Source organism: Rhinatrema bivittatum, chromosome 3, assembly GCF_901001135.1.
Source record: "Rhinatrema bivittatum chromosome 3, aRhiBiv1.1, whole genome shotgun sequence".
In the NCBI taxonomy this organism is placed as follows: Eukaryota; Metazoa; Chordata; class Amphibia; order Gymnophiona; family Rhinatrematidae; genus Rhinatrema; species Rhinatrema bivittatum.
In genome coordinates, this window is record NC_042617.1 from 290635736 (window position 1) to 290660673 (window position 24938).

The following is a 24938-nucleotide window of genomic DNA, read 5'->3' on the forward strand; positions in this document are numbered from 1 at the left end:
CGGGGGTTTCAAGGAAAAACAGGAACTGTATCTCCTTGCAAGCAAGGTAGAGGCGGGAAGGAGACAGAATAAAACCAGGACTGGACCAGGCTGTCCAGATAAGTAAAATGGAGCCAGTTGGCGACTCTTGCTTACATCTCTTCCTTACCTGTTCTCAGCCGCACAGCGTCTGGGCAGAAGAGAAGGGGGGTAATGGTTAATGCGTTTCTACACAAAACTATACTTGGGTTTAAGCAGGCACGGCCCGGGCCGCCAGACATCTCAAGCATTCCACATTTGTTTGAAGCACGCAGAGCTGCCGAGCCAGCTCAAGGAGGGAGACTTTCTGGCCAGTCCTGGTTTTTGGATTTACAGTCCAATGCCTTTTTGAAATCAGTGCTGCCGGTACCAGAATGCATCAGGATGGGGGCTGTCAGAAGCCCGGGACTGGACTGAAACTGGCTCCTTGAACTGGGTCACTTGGTAGCTCATAGTTTCCATGCAATTCTGCTTTCCAGCTTGAACATCTTTTTGATGAGACCATGGCTATCCAGCCTCTGATATTCTGGATTGTTTGGGGGGGGGGGGGGGGGGGGGGTTTCAAGGGCAGAATTTATTTTTTAAGAAATCCTGAAGACAAAAGAGAACTACAATTTTGCATATATCTCAAAAAGATTTCCCAGTCCCCCAATAACCAATCATGGAGCTCATCTTGTCATGGTTGTACAGACCCTTTAGTCATTACTGATTGCAACCTACTCCTTTTTCTTGCTCAAAAATAGGTCATTCATTTTTTTCCACCGTCTCCCATGTAAACTTTTTCCCTGACTATAGGTTAGGACTGCCAGTCGGCTCCAGCTCATCAGTGACCGACTTGAGTCAGGCCTGGCTTTACCCTCAGCATCTCTATGGGCTGTCAAAAGTCCAGAGAGGCCAGGGGGTAAATTCAGAAGTGACTCAGCTTGGCACTTGATGACCTAGAACTTGCTGGCCGCACTCTCTCTGACACATGTCAAGGGTGTTAAGACCCAGGTTTCCTAAAAGCCAGCATTTCTGTATGATCCCACCCTTTCCAAAGCAATTATGGGATCTGCTGAGATAGCACTGCAGCACCTTCAAACTGAAATCCTCTAAGGGCTACTGGATCTGACACATTTTGGAAGTGCTGGGGACAAAGGTTATTTGACAGCTCCAGGTCAGAACACTGGACCCTCTTCATAATTGTAATCAATATCAGGAATAATTGTAATCGATATCAGGAATATTGATTAATTATTTAATATTGATTTATCTCTGACATTACAGAACAGGTGCTCTCATCTAGCCATGTGAAACAGATAATGTTTACTTTTATATATTATCTGAGTCCTACCAATGGGACACATTGGGAAAAATTAAAAAAATCAAAATCCACCCAGATTCCAAAATCTGCACTTTGGCTTTACCTCACATATTTTCCATACCTTAAATAGTTATGTTCAAAAGTTTAGGCACCTTGGTCAAATTGTATATTTCAATGAATCTCTAAATGAACAGAAGCAGACACAACCTCTATAAGAACATAAGATATGGCATACTGGGTCAGACCAAGGATCCATCAAGCCCAGCATCCTGTCTCTAACAGTTGCCAATCCAAATCACAAATACCTGGCAAGTACCCAAACATTAAATAGATCCCATGCCACTAATGCCAGTAACAAGCAGTGGCTATATGGTACAAAGTTAAACAAGATACCTTTTTGTAATTTTTAAAGCAAAATTGCTATTTGCTATTTTTAACACATTGAAAATAATAAAAAAGTGAATATGGTACGTGCAAAGGTTTAGACACCTTTCCAATTGATTCAATAACTTTTTTAAAGTTATTATTAAAACGTTGATTGACTCCTTAGGTCTTCAATTAGTCACATGAAGACAATTCCACAGTTCAACAAATACTCTCATTCTGATTGTTATTCTGTCGACTTTCAACAAACATGCTTGAATATTTGAAAATGAAGATAATTAATTCTTACAAAGCAGGGGGAAGCCTTTTTAAATTCTTCCAGCTAGCAATTTCAACTGTCAGAAGCATTATTAAAAAATGGATGTTACATGGAACTTTTGAGGTCAAGGTAATATCTAGAAGACCAAGAAAAATCTTTGATAGAACTGCCTGAAAACTGGTCAGACCTGTAAAGCAGAACCCACAGATCACTGCAAATGAGCTGCTGAAAAGTTTAGCTGGCATTGAATTAGCTGTCCACAGTACAATGTTGCTTACACAACATTCTGCATGGAAGAGCTGTCAGAAAGAACTTTCAAAAAAGTCAACATCTAAAGTATACAAAATAAAACATTGATAATCCTGAATCTTTTGGAACAAAGTGCTTTGGACTGCTGAAAATACAATTGAACTGTTCAGTCACAACCACACAAGAGATACTGGAGAAAAAAAGGATGAAATATTTGGAAAAAACAACACCTTGCCAACCATTAAGCATAGGAATGGATTATGATCTGGGGTTGAGTAGCAGCCAGTAGCACAGAAACGAATGTACAGGTGAAAGGAAGAATAGATTCAACTAATATCCCCTCGTCAGCAAAGAAACTGAAGCTGAGAAGAGGTTGATTATTTTTCAAAGCCAATGATCCAAAACCTACCTCAAAATCAACCATGAAATACTTACAGGAAAGAAAGATGAAGGTTTTGGAATGGCCTTAAGAGTCCACAGACTTGAATATTACTGAAAATCTGTGGGACGATCTCAAGCTTGCAGTTCATGGAAGGATGACCTACGAATAGTTCTGAGCTAAAGAGTGAGGGTGGCTGTGTTGGCGGCAGAGAGACTTGGCCGGAGAGCGGTGAATCCATCTAGCCCTCGGTGGAGTTTGGCTTGCACACGGAGGGGCTTTCCACGGCACCCGGGAGAACATCGGCTCCACCCCTGAAGCCCCTGACGTCACTACTAGGGGACCGGAGCCCATAAAACCGGCGCCTGTGAGGTTGGTGTTGCGGCTGTGTTGGTGGCAGAGAGACTTGGCCGGAGAGTGGTGAATCCATCTAGCCCTCGGTGGAATTTGGCTTGCACACTGAGGGGCTTTCCGCGGCACCCGGGAGAACATCGGCTCCACCCCTGAAGCCCCTGACGTCACTACTAGGGGACCGGACGCTCATAAAACCGGCGCCTGTGAGGTTGGTGTTGCGGCTGTGTTGGCGGCAGAGAGACTTGGCCGGAGAGCGGTGAATCCATCTAGCCCTCGGTGGAGTTTGGCTTGCACACTGAGGGGCTTTCCGTGGCACCCGGGAGAACATCGGCTCCACCCCTGAAGCCCCTGACGTCACTACTAGGGGACCGGACGCCCATAAAACCGGCACCTGTGAGGTTGGTGTTGCGGCTGTGTTGGCGGCAGAGAGACTTGGCCGGAGAGCGGTGAATCCATCTAGCCCTCGGTGGAGTTTGGCTTGCACACTGAGGGGCTTTCCGCGGCACCCGGGAGAACATCGGCTCCACCCCTGAAGCCCCTGACGTCACTACTAGGGGACCGGACGCCCATAAAACCGGCACCTGTGCGGCGCTCCGTCGACGCCGGCGTGCCGCCAAGCCGCGCGCGCACAAGGGGCGCGCCGGCTTGTTCCGGCTTAGTCCGGAGCAGTGGAGCGGACAGGCTCTTGAAACAACGCAGCTCGCCAAAGAGGAGATAGAAGGCAGCTATATACGCAGTGAGGAAGCGGTTTGAATGTAAAAGAGTTTCCTTTAAAAAAAAAATGCCTCCGAAAAGAAAGGGGAGAGTTCGGGTCTACCCCCCCGAAGCCCCCCCCCCGAATACAAACCAGCGTTTAATAACTTCTTATACCCCTGCGTTGGTAACTGCTACTGAGGAGAATATCCCCGCTACGGCATTGGAGGTAGGAGCTCCTTTGCCGTTTGGGGAAGTGACTCTGTCTCCTCCTGATCCCCGTCGCCTAATAATGATGTCACCCACCAGCTCTCCCGTGTTGGCCGGACAGCAGATAGCCGAAGGGGCTTTAACTGTGATGGCAGGAGTAGAACACGGGCAAGAGCCTCTCAGCCTACCAGACCCTCCTGAAGGTGCCGAAGTAGGTGCAATTGGAGGAATAGAAGTGGTAACATTAACATCAACCCCAGAGAAAGGGGTGGGAGAAGGAACGGGAAAGCTGATGATGGTGGAGAAAAGTATGGCTGAAAAGATGGACGAGTTAGCCCACTTTTCGATACCAGCAAAGCCAGCAATTGTGACTCTGGACTCATTATGGGACTTAGTGGCTGGCTTGAGTAAAGCTCTTTTTGAGACAAATGCAAATGTGGGAGCTCTTAACATTAAGATGGAAAAAATAGAAGACAAATTAGGAAAAAGTGAATCCAGAATAAATAAGTTGGAAGCTGAATTTGATAAAAATACTAATGTTCAAACCAAGTTAATTAAAGATATTACTTCAGCTTCACGTAGAATTGAATATCTCGAAAATTATTCCAAACATCTCAACCTCAGATTTACAAATTTCCCGAGGATTGTGGGTCAAACAATAGAGGTAACTCTTAAGAAATATTTCCTTGAAAATTTAAAGCTTAGTGAACAAGGATTGCCCTGTATCACTAAGCAAATTTTCTTAAAATCTTCACAAGGGTTTAGATCTCGTGTTGAAAATAAGGCTGAGGCTGAGATTATGGAAAATTTGACTGGATATCTGGAAGATTCATCAGTAGAATTGTGTGATAGAGCAACTCTTCTAGTTACATTTGCTACAGAGTATGATATGGGTGTTGTGATGAAGAATTTCTTTAAAAACATCTCATCTCCTTTCTATGGAGCTGGGGTGAGGATTTATCCAGACCTTGCTCGTGTTACACAGCAAAGGAGAAGAGAATTTTCTGACATTCAGAACACAGGTTAAAAGTCTGGGTTACTCTTATGTTTTGAGATATCCTAGCAGGTGCATTATCCAACGAAAAGAAGAATGTTTTGTGTTTTATTACCCAGAGCAACTAAAGTCATTTGTTAATGCTAGGGTTATCCCTGTGATATCTCCTAGTATACACTAAGTGGGATCTAGATATATGTTCAGTTACCATAATGCTAACCATTTTCTATGTAATATGGAATGATGTAATTTTGATTAATGCTCCTAAATTTTCCTTTTCTCCTCAGTTTTCTTTGTAAAGAGGATTAGCCAAATTTATGAATATTGTTTTGAGATATATATATAATTTGGTAAATCACTAATAAGGCTGTATCTTTTTTTCTTGATGTAAGTTTTTGTCTTACTTTAATATTGAAAAATAATAAAGATTAAATATAAAAAGGAAAAAAAAAGAGTGAGAAAAAAATTCCAAATCCAAGCCTAGAAAGACTTAGGAGGTAATTTTTCAAAGGATTTACACGCTTAAATGTAACATATTCAAAAGCCATTTACTGGAGTAAAAGGCACTTCCTCGAGTAAATCCTATGAACAATTCAATGGCATATATTGTAGCGATTTTCAAAAGCTATTTACTGAAGTAAAACCCAGCTTTACTCGAGTTAAATGCTTTTTAAAATCAGGCCCTTGGCTGGGCCACAGGCCATGTTTGGAAGTTGTTATTGTTGTCAAAGGAGGTGTTAGAAAGTACAGACTAGAATGGTGTCTAAATGTTTGCATGTACCATATTCACAAGTTTCTTATTGTTAATCTGTAAAAAAAAACTACCAATAAAGAGCAATTATGCATTACAATATGCAGAGAGATGCTATGTTCAGCTTTGTGCCATGCAGAGGTTGTGTCAGCTTCTGTTCACTGAGAGATTCGTTGAAACATACAATTTGATCGGGGTGCCTAACTGATATTGAGCCAGTTGTGTTCACATTCAATTTACAGAAGTCAAGTCTGCCAAACTAACATCTCAATAATATCAGGTAGTTTGCTTTTAACAATCTGGCACCTCTGTCCAAACGGGCTCTGACTATGTTTTGAATTTTTGAATTTTGTTTCTAGAGCCGCTGTCCTAAAGCCATTGCATAAGAAATATGGAGCACTTCCAAAGTATGCAGCCATCTCTAGGGTGAATGGCCAGGCAGCATGTTTCTGCTGCACAAATGCTTTCACAAGGGTGAGAGGAAAAAGGCGGGTTGCAGCTGGGTACAATAAGGCACACAGAGGTATTGTGATTTGCCCAAGGCCACACCAAGTCAGTCTTAAGGAGAATATGAACTTGCTACTCAAGAGCTGCCCTGACTCACAGTCCATATCTCCAGCTTATGTAGAATTAATAGCATGAGGAGACTCCGACCAAAATATTGTGAATATTGGTCAACAATCTGGAAAATTCTTGATTCCTTTGTACCCTTCCCTAGAGCAATGAGCATTCGTTCCCCATGAGGACTCTCAAAACAGCTTTCCAAGGTGCTCTGCACCCAAGGATGTTGCAAAGAAAACTGGAACAAATCATTCAATGTAAAAACATGCTCTGGAAGCATGCAATTATACAGTTCACTGTTTCACAGGTTGATCCATTCCTGGTTTTATCTCTGGCACATGCAGAGGTACAGTCATGCAAGCAGTAAGGTGAAACCAGGACTGGATCAGCTTGCTCTGGGAAATAAAGAATTGCAGGCAGTTGGTAATCTTAAATTTAAGATGTCGTCTGTGCAAATTTAAGATCCACTGTCACATACAGCTGAACAATATCCAGTTTTGCTATCAACCAGACAAATAACAGATAAACTGGGCTGAGCTGATGGCACAGTGGCAGTGGTGGGTGCTGCCACATAGATCTGGCTTCAGTTCCTATGCCCGGCCTTTGTGCACACCCGTGGCTGGGGATGCTGTGGAGGCAGTGCTCACAGCCTCTTTTGAGGTGAGGGGGGGGGGGGGGGGGGGGGGGGGGGGGGAGGGAGGGAGTCTTAGCCATAGCATAATGGCGACACCTAGTGGCCAGCCTCAGGATGCACACGTGCCAGGTTCGGGAGGGAGCTGTGGTCCTCTGGGCCCTAGATAAGGACCGTTGCAGCAACGGCTGGGCTAGGTGGGAGAGGGAAGTAGGTGAAAAAAAAAAGAAAACACTCCATGTGGTTGCAGATGAAGATTCAAGGTGCCAGAGCCCAGCAGAGGCCAGTTCTGATTAAACTGGCACCCCAAAGGAGCAAGAAGAAACTGCTGGACCAAAACAAAAAATGAAAAATCTAGCAGAAGAAAAAGAAAGGACTATTTTATTAGGAATGTTATCACATGACACTGCATCACTTTCCATGGCTTATCTCAGATCTATCTATCTATCTATAAAAAAAATAGCATGCCTGTACCCTGCAGGAATTTCTGTGAATTCTCTCATTTCTGCCAAGCTGGAGAAGAGGACCAGCCAGTGGCACTGGGCAATAACTTCATTTTTGAAATTAAAACTGAAAAAAAAAAGTCATTTTTCCCCCCTCCATGAATGAATTAAAAAAAAAAAAAAAGGCTTCAAATGGAAAGAAGAAAAATGCGTCTTTTATTCTATAAGAAACACATTGGAGGAGACAGGGCCCGACACACGTAGGCGGAAATTCCATAAGATCTGTTTCACACAGTCCTCTTGGCTTTGTTTCGGTGCGCCTTGAAAAACTTTGTTCGCTTTCTGCAAGTGCAGCCACACAAGACAAGGATGGCTTGTCTGCTCCGAAAAAAAAAGAATTAAAACGTATCCATCTCATGCATATTCATTGTGGATGGTCCTGAAAACCTGACTGGCTGGGTGCGTCCCAAGGACGGGGTTGAGAAGCAATGAAGCAGGCCATTTAATCTGCCACAGGTAAGAATATCTTGGGTTTTTCTATTTACACCTCACTATGGTTCAGATGTTTAGGATATAGCTTGATGTGTAAGACTTGTTCAATGAAGAATGTTTTTTTTATTTTGGAGAAGAAGTTGGGGAAAAATTTTGTATCTGCTTGGGTTTTTGGTTTTTTTCTTTGGTCTCTGTTAATTTGCTTCAATAAAGATTATTTAAAAAAAAAAATAAAAAAGACAGAATACATCTCCTGACAACCTTGTCAGGAAATAAAAAGCCCACATTTCAAACTGCATGGAAAGAAAAATATACAGCACCAGTGTTAGAGTTTGCAGGTGGCCATTCACACCGGGCTCGTCCAGCATACACTGGACTTCCCCTTTTTGTTCTAATGGCACTTTGAAAAACACACCCTTTTTGGGGGGAGGGGGGCACCCAACAGGGCGATGTAATAAAAATAAAACAATTAAATAAGACAACTCAATGGGACAGCCCCTTCCAAACCAAGAGACCGCCACTGCAGAAAGATATTTCTGATGCTCTTGATAACTTAAGTGCAGGAGGACAAGAATCCAGTGAATTAGCGCTTCTCGACGGGTAAGAGCGTGGACAGGAAATCTCCTCCTCTATTAGTTTAGATTATATATGGCCATTACCAGGGATACAATGCCAAAACATACCTGGCCATGAACAGATGCAAACTAGTAGCCATATTTATTTTCAGTGTAGCCACACTTTTGCAAAGCACTGGACCGGTGAAAGAAGCTTCTGAAGCTTGGTGACCACATAGGCATAGCTATCCCATGACAGAAAAGTGGTGACCAAGTCACTGCTTTAGGGCCAGCAGGTGTCTCCTCTAAAAACTTGCTGGTCACTTGATGGAAACTGGTGGCCTTTGGTCACCCAGATATGGGATTTGGAAGTGGGAACATGTTAAGACAAACAGCTAAATGGGTATCTTCTGATGACTGAAAACTTTTATGGTCATCACCAGGGCTTCTAATCACAGCAACACCAGACTCTGCTCTTCTGAACCTGGACTGAAGGCAGAGAAGGTGGCAAATTGTTTATTCTTAGGGCCACTGGGATTTTAACCACAGCTCACAGAGCCTGACAGCTCCTATCGCTATCATAAGAAAGAACATAAGAGCATAAGAAATTGCCATGCTGGGTCAGACCAAGGGTCCATCAAGCCCAGCATCCTGTTTCCAACAGTGGCCAATCCAGGCCACAAGAACCTGGCAATTACCCAAACACTAAGAAGATCCCATGCTACTGATACAATTAATAGCAGTGGCCATTCCCTAAGTAAACTTGATTGGTAGCAGTTTATGGACTTCTGCTCCAAGAACTTATCCAAACCTTTTTTGAACCCAGCTACACTAACTGTTCTAACCACATCCTCTGGCAACAAATTCCAGAGCTTAATATTGCGTTGAGTGAAAAAGAATTTTCTCCGATTAGCCTTAAATGTGCTACTTGCTAACTTCATGGAATGCCCCCTAGTCCATCTATTATTCTATTATCCTACAAAATGAAAATGAGAAAGGAAAATGTGACATCTTTGCAAGAAGAGTACAAAGAACGTATCCTAACTCAATGGGTATAAATTCAGCAAAATATCACATGAAAAGATTTATACTACAGAAGTAAAAAAAAAAAAACAATACAAGAAATTCAGTTGACAACTAGACCAAAAACATTGATGAGATTTTCCTAGTTTATTTTGCTCCTGAGAAATAAACCTCTAAAGTTCCTGAAAGCTCCTATCGTTGTTGTTCCAAGGGACTCTGGGTGCTACTGTCAGCCAGAAACTTGAACTAGCCCAAATTTTATACACCTGAAGAAGGAGCAGCTCAAAAGAAGCACCACCAAGGAACATCAAGACCCAACCGAAGAGCGACGTCAAGGAAGGCAACAGCAGCACCCAGATACGTCAAGAAGGGCTGAAGAGTGACCACAGCAAACAATACTTTGGAAAAGGGCATATAGGCAAAGACTGCCTTGTTTTTAAATTAAAAAATTAACAGATATTTTAAACCCCCCCCCCCAAAAGAAACGACCTTAGAATAAGACGGACAGAAAAAAAGTACAGAGCTGAGTAAGACCAGCATTTGGAGGAATGTGCCTAATGCTACTCTTCTGAAGTCCTTGAGGCAGGCCTGCACACTACTCATCCCGGAAAGATCAGGGTCAGTATCTGGACAAGATACATGTCAGTATGGCCAGCTTCATAATGTCAGATAATGGTCCTGAAACTGCAGGGGACAGTCCCATACTCTGGTTACAAAAGATCAATTTGCCTCAATGGAAAGGAGACTCTGGAATGGGGGTCATGGGATGAGGGTGAAAGGGGGCAGACTCAGGAGTAATCTAAGGAAATATTTCTTTATAGAGAGTGGTGGATGCCTGGATCGGCCTCCCAGTGGAGGAGGTAGAGACAAGGACAGTATCTGAATTCAAGAAAGCAGGGGATAAGTAGAGAGGATCTCTGAGGGAGTGGTAGGGATTATAGAAGTGAGCGGTCGGTGTTGATGGACAGACCCGATAGGCCTGCATGGTCTTTTTTTTGCCATCACATTTCTATGTTTTTCACCCTGCACTGAAAAGCAAACTAAACTCTCCAATCCTATGTATTATAATGGGATTTACGGAAATCTTTCTCACCACACAAGTCTATCAAAATATCAATTTAAATGCCGATTACTCCATCTCATGCAAGGGATAGGAGTAAAATAAAAGGGATTCTTTAACTGTCCTGGAAAAAAAACTTTATTTCTTTCTAAGGAGGCAATAATGCAAATATCAGATAAGGACAGTTTCAGCCTTTTTCCATGTTTGCTTAGGGAAGAGTCCATAAAGTATGTACAGACAGACTCTTTAGATTTATAAAACATAAAATATCGCCCCATCCCTTCCTTTGGACGAGGCAAACCTTTCCTCCAAAATAAAATATTTCCATCTAATTCCATTAGTTAAAATTTTGCCCTGCTTGGGGATGGGGGTAGGGGGTGGGGAAAGACTTCTGGTATAAAATTCAATAGGCCCTTCCAAGATCTCAGGGAGAAATATAGTGCCTGGGCTTCTTGTGAAAAAAACAGAACTGTTATGGAACCCCCGTTATACTTCTTACAACATCTAAACAGCTTCTAGAAAACTACAGTTGTGAGAGCCAAGTCACCTGGGCACCTAAAATTTGGCATCTGAACCTAAAATGCAGAAAGGCAAAAAAATATTTTTTAAAAGTTAAGCTAAAAGAGCAAAACAACAAAAAAAAGCGCAAAAAAAGCCAGAAAAAAGTAAGAAAAATATTTGCACTGGCAGCTACATTTTCTAAATATATTTTCATTCCTGCTGGAATTATTAGATGGCTCTAGGTCATGGTTTACAATGATAAATTGGAGTTTACATATAAATCCTAATGAGATTAACAGAGTGGACATGCCAGAAGGAGTGGAAAGAATGAGAAATGATCTAAGGAAGTTTGAACGGTAGTTAAAGATATGGCATCTGGGATTCAATGCCAAGAAGTGCAGAGTCCTGCATCTGGGGTGTGGTAATCCAAAAGAGCTGTATGTGATGGGGGTGAAAGGCTGTTGTGCACAGAGCAAGAGAGGGACCTTGGGGTGATAGTATCTATCAATCTGAAGACGGTAAAGCAATGTGACAAGGCAATGGCTAAAGCCAGAAGAATGCTGGGCTGCATAGAGAAGAAAAAACAGTAAGAAAAAGGAGGTGATAATCCCCTTATACAGGTCCTTGGTGAGGCCTCACCTGGATTACTGTGTTCAGTTCTGGAGACCGTATCTCAAAAGGGACAAAGACAGGTTGGAGGTGGTCCAGAGAAGGGCGACCAAAATGGTGGGAGGTCGCCATCAAATGACTTATGAGGAGAGGTTGAAGGACCTAAATTTGTATACCCTGGAGGAGAGGAGATGCAGGGGAGATATGATACAGACCTTCAGATACCCGGAAGATTTTATTGATGCACAATCAACAAACCTTTTCCGTTGGAAGAAATCAGTAGAACTAGGGGTCATGTAATGAAACTCCAGGGGGGGGGGGATGACTCAGAACCAACATCAGGAAATATTTCTTCATGGAGAGGGTGGTGGATGCCTGGAATGCCCTTCCAGAGGAGGTGGTGAAGTCCAAAACTGTGAAAGATTTCAATGGGACATGGAGTAAACACTGTGGATCCCTAAAGGCTAGAGGATGGAAATGAAGAAAAGAGTGCATGGGGGTAAGTTGCTGGTGTGATGGTTACTACTCTTAACCAACAAGCCTTCATATTGTTGATACAACTCCATTATTGCGCTCTGCTTTAACAGAAAGAGGAAAAGTAGAATTAATTTCAGACAGCAACCAACAAGGACATGAATTTTACGGTCTTGGAAAACAAATAAGCATGGGGGTAACTTGCTGTTGTGGCTATTACTACCCTTAACCAATAAGTTTTATACTTGTGATGTAACTCCAACATTGCTTCTCTACTTCCTTGGCAAGAGATAAAAGATAACAGGGAAATGGACTAGGACAGCAACTAATAAGGGCCCTGACTTTAAATGGTTTGGAAAAATAAATATGGGGGGTAACTTGCAAGCCAGTTGCCACCCCCTGATGATACCTTTACGGGGGAGACCTGTATGGCACAGCTGGGCAGACTGGATGGACCATTTGGTCCTTTTCTGCCATCATTTCTATGTTTCTATGTAATACTATAAACTAAATTAAACACACAAAGTTGCTTTATTAAACTTAATAAATCCAAAATTAAAAAATAATCAAACATCACATTTATCAGTAATACCCACACATTTATAAAAATACAAAAATGTATTGTATAAAGACAACTGTTTAGTGCTTAGCTATGGCACAAGTTGGATATGTTTTTATAAATGGGTGTGAGTGATAGTGAGTTTGATTGTTTTGATATTATTATTGTTAAAAAAAACTTTTGTACATTTTTGTATTTTTATAAATGTGTGTATATTATCGATAAATGTTATTTTTGATTATTTTTTAATTACTTGGATGTGTTAAGTTTAATAAAGCAACTTTGTGTGTTTAATTTAGTTTATAGGATTAAATCCTTTAAGTAGTTATAACTATCTAGGTCATTGAGCACAGGCTAAGTCAATCCTTTTTTTTTGGTCCTATTATTGCCTTTAAGGATTTGCAGCTTCAATGCCCCTAAGAAAACAGGAACTAAAAGTCCACAGATGCAATGAGTGGAGGGGACCAGGACTAAATCAACCCATGCCTGATGACTGGAGCCATCTGCTAACTCAAGCCATACCCTAGAATTGGCTTTACCTGGTGGTCAAAAGTCTTTATTCAAACTCTGCAACCATGCTGAAAAGTGCCAGTGATAATCCAAATGGCTGGTGGTGATCCCAGTCACCAGAGGAGGAATTCGACTGGGTTTTGGTGACCACAGGGCTATGTCAATCACAGCTCTACAATTCAAAACAAACACCCGCCCTGCGCTGGTTAATTCCAATCTGATATTATTGAAATTGATGCCCTTCAGGTTCAGAGGTACTAATTCCATTTTGTATCTATGGGGAAAAAAATGAATACATCTAGCCCTACATTACAAGTAGAACAATGCAAGGAAGAGATGTAAAAGCCTTAAAATGTGGGATCCGTCAACCATGACAGAGGGGAGCTGTGAAATGAAAGGGCCCTGGTTAGGCCCCCAAAGCCTGAGGCCTACTTTGGAACGTTTCATATAGTGAAAGGAATGGCATTGTCTGTTTTGTTTACCTGAGGGTCATATACAGACAGAAGAGGTATGCACAGGACTGAGGTTTTCTTGTTATTTTTGTGCTCCAGAATGAGATGGAAAGGATAACAAGGAAAGAAAGGTAAGGGGGAGGGGGGGGGGGGAGATGATTTGGGGAGAGAGAGATGCATTGTTTTGAGCATTCTGGCAAATGTGCTGCAACTAGTTTCTTAATACAGTCACACTATGGACTAGACAATGTGGGGTACATGTTTGGTCCTATGCAGCTTGTCTGTCATTTCTGCTCTCTTCATGGATGAAGCCTCCCCACTCCCTTACCTTTCTGAAGCCACCAGCTATTATCAGCTCCATCTAGGACAAACCAATTCATGTATAGCCCCCATGGCTCAGACTGCAGTACAGGATATCAGGGTTTGGATACCCTTGTCTATCAGGGCCAGTTGGGCCTTGGTGCATCATAGGAGCGGGTCACTCAGGCCTGGTGAAGAAAAGATGGCAGCTACCACACTAGTGGTTTCTGCTAGCCAAGGAGCAGCACGGAGTGCACCTGGGAGGAGCCTCGTCTCCAGCCCTAGGGACGGTAGAGGTTCCCAGAGCCTCCAGGGCATGTGATCTAAGGTGTGGAATGTCAAACTATGAGGGATAAAATGACAAAAAAAATTATAAAAAAAAAACTCAGTGGGTAGAAGGGAGAACTGAGGACCTCTCCAGCACTGAAAGCACAGCTGCTTACCACCATAGAAGCTCCACATAATTAACCGAAGATCAGATAGTAATGTCATGTTTGCAGGATTTCTTTGATCAGGCTCCTGGCTCTTTTCATGTTGCTAGCCCTTCAACAGTCTTCATAGCCCCTCCTACTGAAACTGGAGTTCTAAACTAACAACAGGAAAAACAGTCAACTATTAAAATGTACCTGTCGAGTCAGGTCTCTTTCCCTTTGTGCTCTATAAAATTGATCATTTTTGGGCCCTTTTACAATGATTAGTGCAGAATATAGCAGCCAGAGGATATGACAGCAGGTCCACATGAATGTCTAGGACACCCCAATGAAATCCTGTAGACCCCCATTGCAATTCTCACCTACTTGGCTAACACATGAATGACCTGCCTACAATCTGATAAACCAAAACCCATTATCCCCCATCAAGACAGCACGGATGTCATTGCTCATGCGCATCTCAAGAAGAGATATCCTCCTAGAAAAAAGAAAAAAGTGTCTCAGATATGTCCCTTCAAAGGAATAACACCACATGCCTGAGTGGGCCGAGACCTTCACGCTTGGCTAGACAATGTCCGTGAGCTGAGAAGCTCAGGGTCTGGTGTCAGATGCTCTGCCCAGACACCCAGTGCTGGTCTGACATCTGGTACCCTCCCTTGGATGTGCTCTCCACTGTCACCCTGCTGAAAATTGAAGGCACTGTGAGAGTTTTGTGCTTCCTCCCCTCCCCTGCAGGAGTCAGCCGCCTGGTTTCCATGGGCGGCTTATTATGGAGTCCTCAGCTGATCGAGGCTGGTGTAAATATCCTCCGTTTCACTGAGTTCTTCAAAGACAGGGATCAAGCTAAGCAACTCCGTATCAGACATATCATCGAACCAGGACTGAACAGGCACCTGATAACAGAAGAGTCCAATTAGCCACTCAGCCAAGAATGGGGCAGTATTTTGAACATTAGCACTGGAAAAACAAACATTAAGCTGAGAACAGTCAAAGTGTTGAATATTTCTGTCTGAGAAGAGTCAGGTGATGAATCTATGTATGGCTTCATCATGGAATGCCCTAGCTTGACTGTCATGGTCAAGATAATTTTAAATCAATCAGATTGGAGCAAGTGGATGGAATTTTCAAGTGGGTCTACAGCGGTTTGCAAGCCCTGAACATGCAACGTCTTTCCAGTGGCACCACCGGTGACCTCTTGTCAACTGCTAACTAATCGAGATTCTTTTTTTTTTTTTTTTCTCAAAGCAATATTTTAAGTGGACATGGGTTCACTAGAAGAAATGGCCCTTAGCAGTTAACCATAATCCAACAAACCTTCTGCCTGTCCTGGAAATAATTCAGGTTTCTTACCGCATTCTCTGGATGGAAGATGTAAGATGCTGGGGAGTTATCCAGAATGATTGTCTTCTTCAAGTCCCTCCCTAGGCGGCTGAGGTCCTTGACGTAGCAGCCCTGGTGGAAGACGCATGACTCCCGAAAGAGCCGCGCCCGGAAGACGCCACACTTGTCCAACAGGTCTGTCACAGGGTCGGCATACTGCAGAGCGAGAAAGTGAATGAAAGGTCATTTCTCCCTGGGAGTCTTGTGGCTCCACCCCCCCCACCCCCCACCCCAAGGCTTGCCCCTAAGCGTGCACCGATTAGCCTTGGGGGCGCATCACAGCCACCTCCTGTGCTGCTGTGACTTGGCACACTAGATGTTATTGCAAGACCAGACCTTAGGCTCTCCTCCCCAGGCCTGCAAGCAATACCTGTAAATGAACAGGAGCTGTCAGTGACTCTACAGGAGTGTAATCACATACACACTGGGCTCAAGGGATGATTCTGGCAGCCAAACGTGTGTACAGGAATACATTTGCACAATAAGAGACGCTGGCAGCAGCATATTATTAACTTATAATAAAGCAGTTACGAATTGTGCTTTTTTGGGGGGGCAGAGGGGCAGTCAGTGGAGTGCTCGGATCGGCTGAATGCCACGACTGATGCTTTATAATTTAGTATTTCCCAGCTCTTGCTTGATTATGAAGATCATGAACCACTGGCCCCTGGGAACATAAGAAATGCCATACTGGGTCAGACCAAAGATCCATCAAGCCCAGCATCCTGTCTCCAACAGTGGCCAATCCAAGTCACAAATACTCAGCAGGATCCAAAAGAATAGATCCAATCTTTCCCAAATCTACACGGCTAATAAAGGTTTATGGACTTTTCCTCCAGGAACTTATCTAAACTTCTTTACACCCAGCTGTACTAACTGCTTTCACCACATCCTCCATCCGGGAGGAGGACAGAGCAAATTTCATGAGTTCTGGGCAGATGAAAAGGGCAACTTTCTCAAGCTATTTTGAGGCATTTTTTTAAATGTTTATGTTTATTAACATTTTTCAGACAACATAACAAAGAACACGTAACATCCTGTATGTAATCCCCTCCCTTCCTCCTCACTATCTCTTCTCCCCAATCCCCATATTTTTTATACTTTGCTAGTCTTTTAGACATAGCAGGTCTTTATGGTAGTGAATGCACCCAAAAATATTCATTGCTCCTTATTCTGCACAACCATGCCATCCAGCACATGAAAAACAATTTAGGGTATTCTTCTAAATCCCTCATCTCCTCCCCTCTTTCAACCTCCCACCCCAGTCTACATTACTTCTTCCAGTCCTATCTCCCTACCCATTCTAAACCTCCTTAAATTCCACAAAGGGCTTCCAGATCCGAGGACATTATTTATATTTTTTTTTATTTCTTATTGCTGTGGTTCTCTCCACCAAGTATATATATATATATATATATATTCCAGATCTTCTTATACCATGGACTACAAGCTGGGAGCTTTGCTCTGTTTCTGTGCTGCAGCAATTTCGTCCCTTGCTGCCACTAAACATGGCACGATTGGGGACATCATTTTGCCCATAACTCCTTCCCTTTGAGGGACATTTTAGGGTAAGTATGTCAGGAATGGAGGCCGTGTCCTACAGCCCCCTAATGAGGGATGGCAGAACAGGGACCGAAATAACGAACCATTCTTAACCAAAATCAGGGACTGTCCCAGCCCCCAAAGCAGGAAAGTTAGCTATCTCCTGTGTGGTTCTTCGCCTGGCAGGGCTTGCAAAACCAAATAATACAGGGCACGGTGGGGCAACCTTGTAGGTGCTGCGGGTGTGGGAATTAATGGAAGCAACCCCTAGTACCTTGGCAAGACTGGCTGTGAAGAGCACACACTCAAAGAGTTCGCCCATCCTCCTCAGAAACTCATCCACGTAAGGCCTCTTCAGCACGTACACCTGGGGGAAGGAAGAAGAGCCAAGAAAGGACACAGGACAGCGGGAGTATTAGGAGGCAGGCATTCACTTCAGATTTCTACAGTCATCAAGTGTTTTTGGTGCGCACAACTCCCAGGATAAATCAATCTGTTACAGGAGTCCCTGCCTCCAAGAGCTTACAATCTACAGCATCCTGTGACATTACTAATACTAATCATTTACAGTACATAGTGCCATATGATATATGCAGCATTGTTTAGAGACAGATAAGAGAGAGTCCCTGCTCCATGGAGCTTACAATCTAGTTATGAAACAGACATGTCAAATGAAAGGTTTCGGTGACATGGAGTCAGTTTTAGGAAGCAAAGAGAAAAATTAAGTACAGGGATCTCTCTATATTCAATTATATGTCTGCATGCCTTAGAATCAGATGACTCGCTGTCTATTCTAATACAAGACCAAATTCCCTCCATTTTTAATTCAGGTGCAGGAAGTGTCAGAAGGCACTTTGAATGACAAATAAGCCTCATTAGTTATGGCTCATGTGGGTAGCCAAGAAATTCTCAGCACTGGGCCAGCCCTTATGGCTATATAGCTAATGATTTTATTCATTTCTTTTATTTAACTCATTATACCTTGATACTGGGGCCATCCCAGACAAGGTGAAGTGGTAGACATGAGAAGTTCCTAGGTAGAATATTCTGCCTCCTAGTGGCTAGAAGAGAGCTTTTTGGGTGCAGAAGACAAGGCATGCGCACACCCCAGGAGACAAATGACATCTTTGCAATTCAAGATGAGGAAAATTAGAGAAAAGTTGCCCATTCATGGCTACAGCCTGGAATCCACAGGCCCATAGATGACTTTGCCTTTGCTTGTTCAGCCAATTGGGGCAAGTACACCAAGATGCACGTGAGGCAACTGGGGAGGCCACAGACTGGAAAAAGAGATCGCAAAAAAGGAGTGGTCAAATAAATTAAAATTTTATCTGAATTCTAATTCTTCTCTTTGGGTTATGGTTTTAGCCTTTTTCTGAACATCCTGCACTCAGTGTGTTAAGACTGAAATGATATTCAGTTCAAAAACCGTTCACAATGTCCCATTGTTGAAGTTGTTCTCAAACAACTCCTGCTCCCCCACCACAAAACTAATGGTGCCTGCATCAGTGGGGGGCTCTTTATGCCTCTGTCGTATACTGGCCACCTCCCGGAACAAGTAATCGAGGGTAGGCCGCGTTGCCATGGAAACAGCCTATCCTGGATTACTTGAACCCGGCTGTGGCCACTTTCAAAGCTATGTCCTTGTGCCCAGTCGTTGGCAACTGACCCCGCCGTACCGTCAGCACTTTCGGGAACCAAATAAGGCCAGAGGTGGGGAGAGCTGGGGAAGCAAGATTAGTTATCATATGTTTTATCCATTTGTGGCCTGGCCTCAAGTCTTCTGGTAAGGTCTGGCAGTTTGTTTACATTCTTATGGATTATAGCTAATATGAGCAATCCTTTTATTGTCTATAAATATAACTGTAAAAATTATGTGTGACCCAAACAGACTGCCCCAACAGCTTATTTGCTGCTGCTGCTGCTAGGAACCTTCATTCTGTGATGCAGAAGTGATGTTAGCATGCTCCGCTCCCTTACCAGACCATGCTGACCTCATCTCTCCAACATTTTGTTTTCGTGGAAGATCCATTTCAATCTGATTGCTTAAAATAAACTGTGTTTTCAAAAATATTAAAAACCTCGTTTTTTAAAAAAGCCACCACACAGGGCAGATTATTCTGATGACCAGACCCCTTTGAAGCGTTTTCATTTATTTGGCAGACTATTAAATACTGAATGACCGCCCTTCATGCTGTGGGTGGCAAGAAAGAGAAAAAGGATTCTCTCCTAATGGTTCCTGACATAAAGGGGTGTGGGTTTTTTATCTCTCAGAACAGGCCTTTTCCATATTTTCTTATACAATGGTTTTAGAACAGCAGCACCAGCAAACAAAACAAAAATCACTTTAGAAAATTCAGTTAGCTGCTAAAGCAAACAAAATCATCAATATCCTCCTTAAAATCTTCCTTTATCATTCGGATTTATGTCACTCCTGAAGAGATTTTACCATTTAAAAGTTTCTAAAGGCAACTCCTACTTAACTGATCCCACCGCTATTATTCTACGTAAATCAGAAGGTGCTGCTGTGCTGATCATCATCTAGACCCTCCCACTGCCTCCCCCATGAAAGTGCCATATGTAAAGCATGAATACAACTCAGACAGCTGAAGCGTGGATTTTCATCAGAGCCTCATGCAGGCTTCACACTGATACATGTAAAGCATGAATACAGCACAGACAGCTGAAGGCGGGGGGGGGGGGGGGGGGAGGAGTTTGCTTATAAAGAAAATAAAAGGCACACACCTGATAGTTCAAAGAGGTATTGAAAATACAAGTAATAAAATCTCAGAATAAAGAAGAATGGAAACCTGACAATGAGATAACAGAAGGCAAGGGTGCCAAGTAATAAGCAAATTATTTTGAAGACCCCCAGATAATGCTGCTGCTTTAAGCATGAGACAGCTCCTTCTATAAGGCACCCTGGAAAACCAGCTTAAAAAGTCACTCCGTGTTGCCTGCATTATCTGCGTCATTGACCTCAGACTGGCACAGTGAGAAACTGAAAATATAAAACAGATGAATTGATCTCACCTGATGTGTGGTCCCTTCTATCTCCACAGGCACGATAAAATCTGCATTACTGATGGGCTGAGGAAGGCAGGAAGCGAGACACGGGAGAATCAGAGCCAAGTGCGTGAAAAGCGTTAAAAGCAGAGACAAGAGCTCAGGAGACTGGGGGACTCCAGGGGGTTGGGCGGCAGCTGAAAGCATCCTCCTGGGGCATCACTGCTGCAGGCAGGAAGAGGTACAGGTCTCCTTTTTATATCGGAGCACCAGGGCTCCATCACCCCACCCCCCCACCCCTCACTGTATTTTTAGCAAGAAGGAAAACAAACTGGCATTGCTAAAAATAACATATTTTGGGCAACTTTTCAGCATATGACACAGGGAGGATGAGTCTTAGCACAGGGTTTTATGTTTTTTCCCCCCTCTCTACTTAGTAAAGCTTTTTCCCTTGCTCCCCGTTCCCTCCCCCTCCCCCCTCTCATCCAGTTGTGGTTACCTCTCCCTCGTACTGATTTTAGCAAACACTGATGTCATTTTTTTCCTTTCCCTTGATTTTGCTTATATTTAGGGGGGGCTTCATTTGTAGTTTTTAATTTATTTTGCTGGGGAATTTCAATGATTTGAACAAAAAGAAATCCGTGGAAAATTACTGATTTTTCTCATGTGTGGTGTATCTAAATAATCTTTCTACTGATCTTTTGTTAGAACACTGAAATTCCTAGGCAAAAATAAAATTAAACTGAAACCAAAGGTTGCTATTTATATTATATCACATCCTTGACTACGATGAGCAAGGTGCTGTCACTTTTCCCCTACTATCATTTTATAAACACTGAGGGGCGGATTTTCAGAGCCCTGCTCGCCTAAATCCGCCCAAAACTGGGCGGATTTAGGCGAGCAGGGCCCTGCGCGCCGGTGAGCCTATTTTACATAGGCTCACCGGCACGCGCAGAGCCCCGGGACTCGCATAAGTCCCGGGGTTTTCGGAGGGGGGCGTGTCGGGGGCAGGACCGAGTGCAGTGGCGTTTTCGGGGCGTGTCGGCAGCGTTTTGGGGGCGGGTACAGGGGCGTGGCTACGGCCCGGGGCGGTCCGGGGGCGTGGCCGCGCCCTCCGTACCCGCCCCCAGGTCGCGGCCCGGCGCGCAAGAGGCCCGCTGGCGCGCAGGGATTTACGTCTCCCTCCGGGAGGCGTAAATCCCCCGACAAAGGTAAGGGGGGGTTTAGACAGGGCCGGGCGGGTGGGTTAGGTAGAGGAAGGGAGGGGAAGGTGAGGGGAGGGCGTTAGAGGATTCCCTCTGAGGCCGCTCCGATTTCGGAGCGGCCTCGGAGGGAACGGGGGTAGGCTGCGCGGCTCGGCGCGCGCCGGCTATACAAAATCAATAGCCTTGCGCGCGCCGATCCAGGTTTTTTAGCAGATACGCGCGGCTCCGCGCATATCTGCTAAAATCCAGCTTACTTTTGCTGGCGCCTGATGCGTCAGCAAAAGTAAGCCAATTCGCGCTATTTGAAAATCTACCCCTGTGACATCACTTATTCCCCCTGTTTTTATAAATATTGTGATGTCACACCCTTGACTTTGATCAGTTCTTCATTCTAACCCTTTTCTAACAACCGTGATGTTACTTTCCTCTTTCCCCTTGAGATTTGAAAAAGTAAATAAATAATGCAATAAACCCCCCCCCCTTTTTTTTTTTTTGCTCCTCATTATGTGAGATCACATCCTGTCCCCGCCATCATGGTGCCCTGTCCTTATAGCTGGCGGGTGAGGCATGCGACAAAGAAAGACAAAACTATTTTCAATCGTTGCTACGGCTCCCGCTTCTGAAGAGCTCACGGGTCACATCATTACACGTGCAAGATGGACACGCGAGTCCCCCGGCCGATGTACAGTTGACACCCGGGATGCAGTCACCTTGAAAGAGCTGTGGACCAGGGTCTCATCCAGATCAATAACGACGCAGAGCTTGCCCATGTCCTGCTGCTTCAGCTCGGGCAGCAAACTTGCACCTGGGAACTGAGAGGGGGGCACACAGAGAGAGACAGAGGTTTCAGTGTAAAAAGAGAACTGCCGAGGCCCTCAGGCTGCTTTATTAGGTTCCTGTCAGAGGTGTTTTAAAGATTAGCGCTTGCTGATGAGCTTGCCTGGCACGTTGAATGCCTAATTACGGGCCCCCGCTACAAATAAACCTGTTTTCCTGGAATTTGACATCTCTCCCCGACTGGCTGCAGGCTATTTTTGGAGCAGACTGTGCCGCTCCCATCCATGCTCCCCATCCCTCAGTTCCACAAGCAACTCTGACAGAATGGAAGAGGGGGGCGGCAAAGCTGCTATAAACTGATGCTTTCTTGTGGCTTACGCATAGACGTGACTCCCTTCACTCCTCCAGTACAGCCGTGCTTGTAGCAAAAGCTCATCTAAGAAATGTCAGTGTATTAAGAGAGGGAATTTCTGCTTGCAGTGATACTTTCTTAGCACAATGTGTTATTAGCAGAAAAAAATAAAAACTTAGTATACAATGAGCTTTCCTAATACTGTGTATCAGAATTGTGTAACAGATGCACACTGCCTGCTTCTGGGAAATCCTCTCAAACCTGAGGGCAGAGAAATGTTTGCAACAAAGCATCTTAACTGTAACAGGGGGATTTCTTACAGCAATAAAAAATGGGCTGGAGTGAGGACCCTGGATGATCCCAAGTGACCAGGGTCAGGCTCAGGCAGTCCTGGTTTTGCCCTCGGTGTCTCCCCTGGGATTTGTGGTTGTACTTTCTCTAGTACAGGGGCTGCCCAAACTCAGTCCTCAAGGGTCCCAACCCAGTCATGTTTTCAGGATTTCTACAGCGAATATGCGTGAGATCTGTTGGCACACAACGGAGCCAGTACATGCAAACAGATCTCAAGTGTATTCCTTGAGGAAATCCTGAAAACCTGACTGAATTGTGGCTCTCAAGGAACGAGTCTGGACAGCCCTGATCTATGCGAAGCAGGTATGGATAGGGTAAAGGACATATGTAGTATGACAGTCACACAAAGTAACTCACCATATTCCATTAGCAAAAACTATTGAAATCTTTATTACAGAACGTCATCCAACCTATTTAAACAAATTATAAGGACAGTGTAAACCCCTTTTGTCACCTTACGTCAAGTCTCACTTATTTAACCTGTATTATATCCCCCCACACAAAAAACACACTAGACATGACAGACATCACAACATAAACAAAAATTCCACTTCCACAAGGGGGGGGGGGGGTAGGAAAAGGAAGAAAATGCAAAAAAAACCCCAAAAAACTAATAACAAGAACATTCAAGAAAAATCATATTGCAGAGCCCAAAGGCTTCCGAGAGGTTTCCGAACATAAAAAGAACCTTGATTGTATGATGAGGATCCAGAATTTGTATAAGACTGGAACAAAATATTGAATACATGTGCACTAGATTTAATGTTACCAATAATCAAGAAAGCACAGGGTACTGCAGCTCAAATCAGGGTGGATTTATAAACTGAAATAGTGCTAGCAAAGTCTAGGCTATCGTTAAGAGTCTTTTTAAATTTGAAGCAGATCTAAAAAGCACAAATGGAAGAGTTTGCTAATGATTTACGTAAGTTTAAAAACTCCAAGTTTTTGAGAGATGAAAATTTTATAAACGTGGCACCATTTACCAATGGATGGGACCTTTGGGTCCCCGCTCAAGGAACAGAAAAGTGACTTTTCAGGGTTCATCAGATGACTCATGAGGTGACGAGAGGGACAGATATCCACAGGGAGAGGACAATCGTACCTTCTCTTTTGCCTCTGGTTCTTTTTTAGCCCCAACAGATTTTCGGTCACAACATCGAAGCGGACCCCTTTTGAATGGTCCAGGGATGACCCGAGGCACAAGAACATGTCATCGAGAGTCTTGAGACAATCACAGACCATGGACTAGATCTCAACTCCCAGGTATTCATCAGTAGTTAACTTATCCTCTAAGACCCTTAGTTCAGATCAACTATCTGTTTTAGAGAAGGGTCTATCATTTGCACCAACTAATCAACCAAATGAGTTCCAGTTACAACTAGCTCTACATAGGTTTACAGGATCGTTGAGACTAAAATTATTTTTTGTGGATCTAAAAGAGCCCTCTAATGAGATCTGAATAGTGTATCCAAAATCTACATGGTTACCCCTTGGTCCCTTGGATCCAGCTAGCTCCACTTTTGTGGAGTTGGTCAAGAGAGATATTCAGGCTATTAGACCCAAGAGGCCCCTTTATAGCTCTAGTGATAATCTCACAAAGTCTGAACGGTGAGCATTAATACAACTCTGACAGATGAGGATATCCTCATCAAGCCAGCTGATAAAGGGGGCACAGTTGTAATTTTGAACACTGGTGATTATATAGAGGAGACTGAACTGCAGTTGTCGAATAGAGAATTTTACCAGGTACTTACTGTGGATCCTACACTGCAGTTGAAAATGACTGAGTTGATCAGTTGATTGAAGAGGTGTTTTTAGCATAGTGGATCACTGCTAAGGAACGATGACTTCTGTTAGTTTCTTTCCCTATTTGTCCAGCTTTTTATGTATTGCCCAAAATACACAAATGGTTAGTGAAACCTCCAGGGAGACCTATAGTGTCCTCCAGAGGCTCTTTGTTCAAACCACTCTCTATTTTTGTGGACACATTTTTGAGAAGTTTTGTGGAGAAGCTCCAATCTTATATTAGGGTCTCAGGCCACATTATTACAATTTTACAAAATTTGCCCGTTCCCATTCTGGAATTTTGGATGGTAACTATTGATGTTGCCTCCACGAATATTCCCCAAGATGT

The 24938-nt window shown here is 43.6% G+C and overlaps 1 protein-coding gene across 1 annotated transcript in view; it reads right to left on the reverse strand.

Annotated features, from left to right (window-relative positions):
• Positions 1-12738: 12738 nt before the first annotated feature.
• The window catches only part of CTDSP2 (CTD small phosphatase 2), a 66701-nt gene continuing 54501 nt past the window's right edge, over positions 12739-24938 (reverse strand). Inside the window, exons 4-8 of the mRNA XM_029594940.1 lie at positions 22035-22136; positions 20147-20203; positions 17388-17480; positions 15545-15730; positions 12739-15087 (exon numbers count right to left, since the gene is read on the reverse strand). Of these exons, the coding sequence (XP_029450800.1) occupies positions 14962-15087; positions 15545-15730; positions 17388-17480; positions 20147-20203; positions 22035-22136 (564 nt within the window). The 3' untranslated portion in view covers positions 12739-14961. The remainder of the gene's footprint in view (positions 15088-15544; positions 15731-17387; positions 17481-20146; positions 20204-22034; positions 22137-24938) is intronic.